The sequence below is a fragment of the Gadus macrocephalus genome, chromosome 7 (assembly GCF_031168955.1).
Source record: "Gadus macrocephalus chromosome 7, ASM3116895v1".
NCBI lineage: Eukaryota > Metazoa > Chordata > Actinopteri > Gadiformes > Gadidae > Gadus > Gadus macrocephalus.
This window is the reverse complement of record NC_082388.1, coordinates 15,129,317-15,139,352: the sequence shown is the minus strand read 5'-3', so window position 1 is coordinate 15,139,352 and position 10,036 is coordinate 15,129,317. Positions and strand designations below refer to the sequence as shown.

Genomic DNA, 10,036 nt, shown 5'->3' with positions numbered 1-10,036 from the left:
ACTTTGAAACTGGGAAAATAAAAGCAGAGGGAAACAAGGGTTGCTAGGTTCAATTTATATATTATTTATGAAACTCATTTTTTGTTTTAACTGTAAGATCATTTGAGCAGCAAAAAGGGCATATTCATATGCGTTTTCATATTTAAATTCCATCTAAAGCTGCATTGTCTCAAAAGTATATCTTTGTTTATTGTTTAACTTTACCAGAGGCTCATATCATTGTTCATCTTTGTGAGTGAAGTCAAAGTGAACTTTATTGTCAGACGGGCCGTGCAACGAGTAGTTACACAGAGGACCGAAATTGCCTTTCCCCATGCTCCAAATGCGCTATTCAAATATTTACCACAACATATAACATACTAACATAATGGTGCAAAAAGACAACAACAGGAAACACATCAAATACAAACAGACATTATACAATTAGAATATTCACTGTGTTTTGAGGTATTCAGTACATTCATTTTTCCATTTGTTTTTTGTTGTATTATTCATTGTGCATTGAGATCTTTTGCAAGCTCACCTTACTCATTCATTGTACTGAATTGTATAAATAATAATAGGATATTAATAATCATACATTTAAATTGCAACATAAAATGTAAACATCTTTATAATAATATATATATTGTTAATCGACAACATATGCTATAAAGATGTGACCAGCTTTAAACCAACACAATATATAATATTCTTTGAGCCCCTTCACTTTTGGCTCATACCTTTAACCAATTTTCATTTGTAAATGTAGCTACCATTGTGCTTCCAGCAAACGGGAGCTATTATGAAAATCAAATTAAAGAAGTAAAAAAGAGTGCATTATATTTCAGCATAGACATTATGTTATTTTATCAAGTAGGCATATACAGAAATGTAGCATTGGGTAAACCAACCATGATCATATCAGTGTGCATGGATTGCTCAGCTTTACCTTTTGTGACAAGGTCTCCCCTCCATCCTAAGCCAAGGGAAGGAGTGAAAGGACTTTTATTGAGAGGCGCATAGTGCAACATTTTCAAACTGTTGCGTCACATCAGCACCAATCTTCAATAGGCCACTGCTGTTTTGACATGTCATTTTCTGGTATTTCTAGCGTTGTTTGCCATAACACTCACAAGTATATATTTTTTCTATAATCGCTCAAGTACCACTTGCTGCAGACTGGGACAAGAATGGGTTAGATTATAGGTTGGGTTGAACAGAATTCTATAGTTTTGCTTTGTGTTGGAACCAGGCGAAGGACAGCACCACATTGCTGTGCATCTTGGATGAAGGCCAAGTTGCTTTGGTAGGTCAATAACAGAGAACGGTCGATGAACCACTCCGGCCACTGGCTGTACAATGGAAGTCTGGAAAGTGTCTGGTTATCTCGATAAATATTTATCTGCATACGAATGCAGCAACTGTAGGCCACAGGTTTTGGCATCGGAAGCATTCAGATTTCTGCCTGTTTTGTAGTTGAATTGTACTGAAAATAAAGTTTGAGCAGGCTTTGGATGCATGCAGCTAAGATATCTGTGTGGAGAGTAAAAATATCAGGGGGGGTTTTAAGTTTTTAAGTTTGGGTCGCAAGACGGTATAGCAGGCATCATGGTGCAAGACGGTATAGCAGGCAGCATGGTCAAGTTTTGTGTGTCAGTATGCAGTTCTTTTGTTCGTTTTTAGGTTTTAATTCGGTTTTTTCTCACCAAACATTTAGACGTCCTGGAAGCATCGATGCATTGCAAAATAACTTCTTAATTTTTCCACTCAAAAAGTAGCACAACGCTGAGAGCAAACAGTCTAGCTTTCTAGCAACAATGGAAAAGCATATGCAAAGTCTCTTTGGATGTAAAGCACATATGTTTACATTACTGAGTTCTGTTGTTTGTTTTCAAGCTTGTTTGCTGAAGACGCAAATTGAGCTAACTGAATGCCAATTTAATGACTAGTCAATGACATTTGGGAAGGCTATAAGTGCTGCAAGCCAGGAAATTTCGTCACAAGAGCAAGTCGTGCATTCTGGTGTACGATGCATCTGGAACAAACCAGAAGCCACGGAGGAGTGGGCCGGTGTGGGACGCTCGGATGAGCCCAGAGCGAAATATATTTTATAAGTATAGGAATGCGGTATCAAATCCTGCTTACTAAACAGGGCTTTTCTGGTGTGTTCTTCTTCTGTGTTAGGCCCAAATCTCCCTGAAAGTGAACTATTTCATATAATTTGCTGTAGTGGAACAAAGACTATAAGGGTATGTTCATGAGAAAGATTTTTGCTATTACATCTAAAAAATTTTCACTGAGCTAAGTGCATAGGTGTTGCCTATAAAATCGCCTTAAAATATATATAGATATATATAGAGAGAGAGAGAGAGAGAGAGAGAGAGAGAGAGAGAGAGAGAGAGAGAGAGAGAGAGAGAGAGAGAGAGAGAGAGAGAGAGAGAGAAAATCATCAGCATTTCTATGTGTGTTTTCCAGCATACGTTTTATGTGGGTGTCTCTCCAAATTCCCAGAAAGTCCGACAATTTGCTGCTAGTCTTGGAGTTACCGCTAATCAAACAATAATTCCCATAATGCGCGTGGCTGAGCGGGTGCCTGTTACGTCCAAAGAGGCATATGCTTTGTAGAACTGGATCGGACCGAGGTGCGTTTGCTTTCACATCTCAAGCGAACCGTACCAGGGTTCGTTTGGAAGCGAACCGAGACCAGCTGTTCAGGGAGGTCTCGGCCGGCTGATTTGGTTCACATCGAAGTGAGGTGGTTGCATTCACACCAATACCGAACCAAGGGGACCAAACTCGTTTAGTGCGCACTAAATGCTGTTGGTGTGAAAGCACGAATAAACTGCTGAAACAGAAGTATCGTCATGTAATCCATTGATTTCAACAATGTAACTGTATTCTAAATACCAACTATTTAAATTGTAACTGTAAAGGAATACAGTTAGCTATAATTTGTATTCTGAATACGTTACGCCGGTACATGTATTCCGTTAATCCCCAACACTGCAACTGCAACTGGGTGACGCTTATGGTGCGTCGAGCCTGGCCATCTGGCCAGCGACTAACCTGCACCGGCACCACGGGCTAGAGCCCCTCATCTTACGGCATAGTGGCCCAGTGAGGGGACCACCACTCCGGAATCCCACCCCTCTCCATGTCGGTGTGCTCTGGTTGGCAGCACTGTACCTCCACTGCAGGCTCAACCACGACTCTGTTAGGCCGTGGTGGACACAGGGTCAACCATCTCCCTGGTACGTCCTGGCATTTTCTCGGGTATCATCGACGCTCCCTCGGGGGGAGGGTGGTCGGCGACTAGCGTCCGCCTGACAACTGTGACAGAGCAGGAGACTGGAATGAGGGGGAGGAAGCGGCTAGTCTTAAGGGTGTGTGACCAGGAGGTGATGCATGAGTTTTGGCTCGCCGACATCCTGGACACAGGCATCATCAGCCTAGACCTGCTGACCCGTTGGGGTGCCCGGGCTGCGCAATCCCTGCATTCCCCGTGGCCCTGTGTCTGCCGCCTTTCCTTCCCCTGAGATCGCCAAGAGTGTCCATGCGCTTTGGCTGCGCAGTGGAGTTGACCTTGAAGTTCCTCAAAGTCAGCAGCTGAGGCTTCTACTTGAGGAATATGGGGACATTTTCTCAGCTAGGGATGAGGACTGCAGGCGGACAGGGCTGGTGCAGGATCCCATCAACATCCGCTCTGCCTGGCCCATCCCAGGACAAGGTCAACGAGATAGCTGCCCCGGGGGTGAATGAGCCATCATCCAGTCCATGAGCAGCTCCGGCCGTCCGGGTGAGGAAGAAGGATGGCAACTGGAGGTTCCGTGTTGACTACCGGTGCCTCAACGAAGTCAGCCGGAAGGATTCGTAGCTGCTCCCTCACATCGACGATGCCCTGGATCGGGGGGTTTAGCTGGTTCAGCTCCCTCGACCTGCGTAGCGGCTATTGGCGAGACCAGATATAAGACTGCCTTCCCCATCAGGCAGGGCCTGTGGCAGTTCCGAGTCATTCTGTTCGGGCTGTATACACGCTAGCTACATTCGAATGGAGTTGCGATTCGATTCTGCAATATATTGTAATTCATGTCTCCCATATTATTCAAGGGCATTATAAAAAATGGGGGAAAATAAGACTGCTAAACTCACTTCAAAGGTTCCATTTAATTCTGTGAGCAACATTATCGTCTACACATTAACTGTGTTGTGTTTACATTTGCAGTTATTTGTCTCTTTTTTTGTTGTAAGACAAATTTGTAATTAGAAATGGGGACATTTCTTAAGGTAAGGGGACATATGAAGGCGCTGGTTTGGACAGCCTTCATTTGGTTATGCCTGAAGTGAGTGGGAGCTGACGTCTGACTGAAGACAAAAGCTTCTTAAATTGAGAAATAAATGGATGCAGTTCTCCTGACACTCCAAGAGGATAAGCTATAGACTCTTTGTAGATCCATAAGAACATCTTAGAGGCCAATACTCAAAATATATCTTAGCCCAAAACTCTGCTATTCATTATACATGTTACTTTGTTACCCAGGTGATGTGATAGCGCTTGATTGTAAATTTTAACATATACTTATTTTGACTGGGATTACATTTTATTTGATATTGATATGAACAAGAAAACCTTAATGTTACTAATGGCAAAACCGTTCACAATTAGTAATCACAATAAAAATTATGCATTTGTGCTGAAAACTTTAAAACAAATAAATGAAAATAGCTCAGATATGGTATCATAATACATGGTGCATGATGTGTATATGGTATTGTAATACAATAATTGTGAGAACAAAAACATGATCATTATTCTCATTGCTTTTAATGAATGTCTTCATCTAAACTTTGTAAAAATGTTCTGTGCACTTAAATCTGCAAATTCAGTCATATATATCTTCAAAGTTTTGATATTAAATTTTTAAAACAATTATTGAAAAACCTTTCTGGTGTGGAACTGGTTTGACAAGAATACACGGATCTCTTTGGACTGTATTCCATAGATGATGGGGTTCAGGCTTGAAGGGATGATGTGAATTAGAATTGCACAAAGTTTTCTATCGTCTGAATACTGAGGGAAGCGATGCATTAGAATAATCAAGAAACCACTTAAAAGCATGATGAGGTATACAAAGAGATGAGTGCTGCAAGTCTTAAGAGCTTTACTGTTCAAAGCTTTGTTCTTACTAGTCAGACATACTGCTGTAATCATTGTATAAGTAAGGACCATACTGCCTATAGAAGATGACAAGAGCACCACAGTAAATGACAGTCCATATAGATTGTTAATGAAAACGCTCTCACAGGATAGTTTAAACAGTGAGGCATTGTCACAGTAAGGATTTGTGATCAAGGTTCTGCATCTGTTCAGTCTGATGGTGAGCCCAAGCAAAACAGCCACGAGCACAATTGCCACCCCCCAGGCAGAGGCAGACAGCTTGATCACCATTTTGTTGTTCATAATAGTAGTATACCGCAAAGGGTTACATATAGCTACATATCTGTCAAAGGCCATGATCATCAGAACTGTGTGAGAGGCTGTGGCAAACACATGTGTGGTAAAGGCTTGGACCACACACTCGTAGTAGCTAATTATGCGTTCAGAAGGAGGCACCAGAATGTCTGCAAGAAGCCTTGGCACCATGATGGAGTTACCTAGGATGTCGTTGAATGTCAGATTACAGAAAAGAAGATACATAGGATTGTGAAGACTCTTTTCAATGCAGACTAACACCACCATTCCAGCATTGGCAAACATGATAAAAAGATAGGATACAAGAAGAAATATAAAAACAGGGTACACCGATTGCTCTGTAACCTTTAACCCCTCCACCTGAAGTGAGAAGCTGTTGTAGGTGTAGTTTTCCATTGAACTAAATCAAAGGAAGAAAGAATTGAGAGAGAACATTTATCTATTAAGCGACATAATGGAAATTTGTATTAATATTTTAAAATGCAATTTTGAGCAGTAATATAAATATGACAGTGAAGTAAATACATTAGTACATCTAACAAAATATATATATTATATATGCATATGAGCAGCAGAGAAATTCCCCAAATGATTTTTTCCAGACATTCATTACATTTTTCATTGCGTTCGCCAATGAAAGATCAAAATAAAATGACTAGGTAAGTAATGTGAAAGTACCTCTGTCTTTTGGCACGTTTCTTCTGCCTAATTAGTCTTTGTGATTTCCTTTCCTTCCTTGGCATTAGCCTTCTTTAAATTACTATCAAGACCTCTGTCTTGGGAGCACTGCACCAATGATATTCTGACACAACTCCCCGGTCTGTGGGCCACCATCCTATTGGCCATACATGGCCCAGACGTAATATACTTGTTTGTTTGCCCACATCTTGACCTACTTGAACTACCAAAGGGCTAGGGTAAGCCTAGGGACTTTTGATAAATCATCATTGATAAAATGTGATGATTGATGCCTTTTTGTACTGTGCAATATTAGTTCCATTATATCACTGTTTCTTGTTTGTTTGATACTTATGTTTTACATGGATGACACACTACCACAAGTTCTATGTTTATTCTGGTTTTGTATATTATGTTGATCGTTTATAATGTTCGATAAAAATAATAAAATAAAGTGTAATATTGCAATTTCTAACAGATTGTGGGCATGAATAATATTCTTATTTAATCATACCGTGTTTTTCCATGTGGGTAAGGTTACGTTTCTAAGACATTCAAACTATACAGTAAAATTCCAGAGAAAGATATTGTATCAAAAGATCAAAAATTGTAATTCAATTAAAAATCAAACCCTGTCAACGACAATGACATACTGTAACTTGGTCTTTAAGGGATTTTGTCCAATTTCGTAGGGGTAGGGTTGAGGGGTAGGGTTAAGGGGTAGGGGTAGGGTTAAGGTTTTGGGCCAAGGGATGTGACGGGATTGAGCCTAACTCTGCTTCCAAAGCTGTTCTAAAACCACGATTAACCATTGCCTCTTGTAGCTTATCGCCTCTTGTTAAGGAAATCTTGCCAATGTTGCTTGTTCTGTTTGTTGTTTTTGTTCTACATTCTATCATTTTGCTTAGTGTATTTTCCTTATTTCTGTCTTTTTTTCTGTTGTTATTGTTTATTCTACAGAACTTCACTGAACTATTTGTCTCTGTACAAATAGTCTCTCACTCCATCAAATGTGACAATAAAACTTTTACCTGCCAGCAATGCTGCAACGTTTACTACAAGGGCCCCTGGGCCCTCATTTACTTAATCATTGAAAATAGTTTCTTACAAATAAATGTTTGTGTTGTGTTGTTATGTATTTTGACATAGTTTTGGATATCCAGAGTTCTCGCGAGAGAACAATTTGAATTTGCTCAGCGAATCACTCTGGGAATGAGTATAATACTTATGGCCCGTTCAGATTATGGGGAAAACTTTGCGAAGTTGGAAAGTTCTCACGACCGACACCTCATCGTGCTCTGATGATTCTACTTCCTTTCGGCAACTGAGGCCAGATTTTGCAAACAGAGTTGCCCAGCTGTTGACTTATTATTTACAAGTGACGCTCATGAACATGGCGGCACGCAAGGCCAAAATTTTGAGCGTTGTATACTGGTAAACCAGCTCTAGATGAGGGCAAATGTAGCCTCCCATACAGTGGCATTACAATGTGCTTCTCATAAATAAAAGCAAAAGGACAGTAGGGGATAGGCTACATACACAGAACCTATGTTCGCCGCCCAACAGATGGGGGCGGTAATCTTGTTGGTGTGATATATTCCGCTGACGAAGAAGAACTTTTAGATTCCGAACATAGTGCACAAACGGTTGCTGTCGGTAACAAGCGTTAGCATGAGCGTAATCACTGATGAGGCTTCTCGTTATTACCAGGACACATGAATGGCACATCGTTCCCCGATTCCCCTTGATCCGAACATTAACCAATCAAATCGGTGCATCTGATATAGGCGGGCCAACAGCGAGCCTAAAGGTGCGGCCACACCAGACGCGTATCTCGCATACTTTTTACGCGAGATACGCGCGTAAAATGTTGCTTGACCATTTTGTGTCAAAAATGGTCGCATACGCGCAATACGCGCAATACGTGCAATACGCGCCTACGTCACACAACCCACACACACCGATAGCTGAAGCCAAGCAAAATACACACACACATTATTCACTGATCTTACCAGGAACGCCAATATCCTCTGCCACGTCGACCCACGCCCAGAAGCGGATCTTCCATTAGGCAAACCTAGGCAAGTGCCTAGGGCCCCAACCAAATCTGTCTTTATTAGGGGCCCCCAAATCTGACCCCCCCAGCCATTACTTATGCAAAGTAAAAAAACAACAACACATTTCTAGTAGAAAAAAATAACAAAAATATCAACATAACGCCAAACTAATGCCTAAATAATAATTTTCCAGCACACATGCCCCCCTCCATTGTGCATTGGACTAGTCCAGAATATGATTACGTAGTAACGCGCGCAGCGCGAAATAACGTACTTCAAACCAAAGCAGAGGGATGCGACTCGGTGAAAATGAAGCGGCGGAATTATGATAGTGGTTGTGCTAAACGAAAACAAAAAGCTGAGAAGAAAAGAATTGCAGATACACTGCCGAAATTGACTTCATTTTTTACACCTGCTGCTGCCATAGCAGCCGCTGCTGAACTTGCGACAGGCTCTGCTGTTGGGGTTCTATACTGCTGCTCACCACTTTTCTCTGATATGAAGACTTTTGAGAAGACGACAACAGTAGGACTTTGTGTTTACAAATGCTTTCTGTCTCACACACACACACACACACACACACACACAGAGCTTTGCCACTCAGACACACTCACTCACTCACTCACTCACTCACTCACTCACTCACTCACTCACTCACTCACTCACTCACTCACTCACTCACTCACTCACTCACTCACTCACTCACTCACTCACTCACTCACTCACTCACTCACTCACTCACTCACTCACTCACTCACTCACTCACTCACTCACTCACTCACTCACTCACTCACTCACTCACTCACTCACTCACTCACTCACTCACTCACTCACTCACTCACTCACTCACTCACTCACTCACTCACTCACTCACTCACTCACTCACTCACTCACTCACTCACTCACTCACTCACTCACTCACTCACTCACTCACTCACTCACTCACTCACTCACTCACTCACTCACTCACTCACTCACTCACTCACTCACTCACTCACTCACTCACTCACTCACTCACTCACTCACTCACTCACTCACTCACTCACTCACTCACTCACTCACTCACTCACTCACTCACTCACTCACTCACTCACTCACTCACTCACTCACTCACTCACTCACTCACTCACTCACTCACTCACTCACTCACTCACTCACTCACTCACTCACTCACTCACTCACTCACTCACTCACTCACTCACTCACTCACTCACTCACTCACTCACTCACTCACTCACTCACTCACTCACTCACTCACTCACTCACTCACTCACTCACTCTCACACACACACACACACACACACACACACACACACACACACACACACACACACACACACACACACACACACACACACACACAGTTTTACTCACATGAAATGGTGAAGGCAACAGGGAAAATGGACATTTGAAGATGGAGAACTTAACCACTTGCACACCTAAACACCCCCCCCCTCTCTCTCTCTCTCTCTCTCTCTCTCTCTCTCTCTCTCTCTCTCTCTCTCTCTCTCTCTCTCTCTCTCTCTCTCTCTCTCCTGTCACTCACTCACTCACTCACTCACACTGAACCACTGCTTTGCCTGTCTCTCACTCACACACACAGCCACTGTTATTCCTGTCCACACACAAAATCTTTTCATTGGTCCTGTTTAAATGTAAATGGTGGTTTTCATAGACTCATATCCATTTTGTATTTTAGTTCTGTTAAGTGCAAGATCATTTTGTATCTCTGGCAGAGAATGGAAATTCTAATCTCTCTCTCTCTCTCTCTCTCTCTCTCTCTCTCTCTCTCTCTCTCTCTCTCTCTCTCTCTCGTTTGAGTAATAAACATGTAATTTTGGCAAAGGCT

At 42.0% G+C, this 10,036-nt stretch overlaps 1 protein-coding gene across 1 annotated transcript; it reads right to left on the bottom strand.

Annotated features, from left to right (window-relative positions):
• Positions 1-4,793: 4,793 nt before the first annotated feature.
• Positions 4,794-5,848, bottom strand: LOC132461128 (olfactory receptor 52D1-like). The gene has a single exon (XM_060056172.1). The coding sequence runs from the start codon at positions 5,846-5,848 to the stop codon at positions 4,910-4,912; it is 939 nt and encodes a 312-aa protein (XP_059912155.1). The 3' UTR covers positions 4,794-4,909.
• Between the last annotated feature and the right edge of the window lie 4,188 nt (positions 5,849-10,036).

Bases quoted from the DNA above. Each gene is read 5' to 3' on its own strand.
- LOC132461128 (XM_060056172.1), bottom strand. From the start codon at position 5,848: ATGGAAAACTACACCTACAACAGCTTCTCACTTCAGGTGGAGGGGTTA.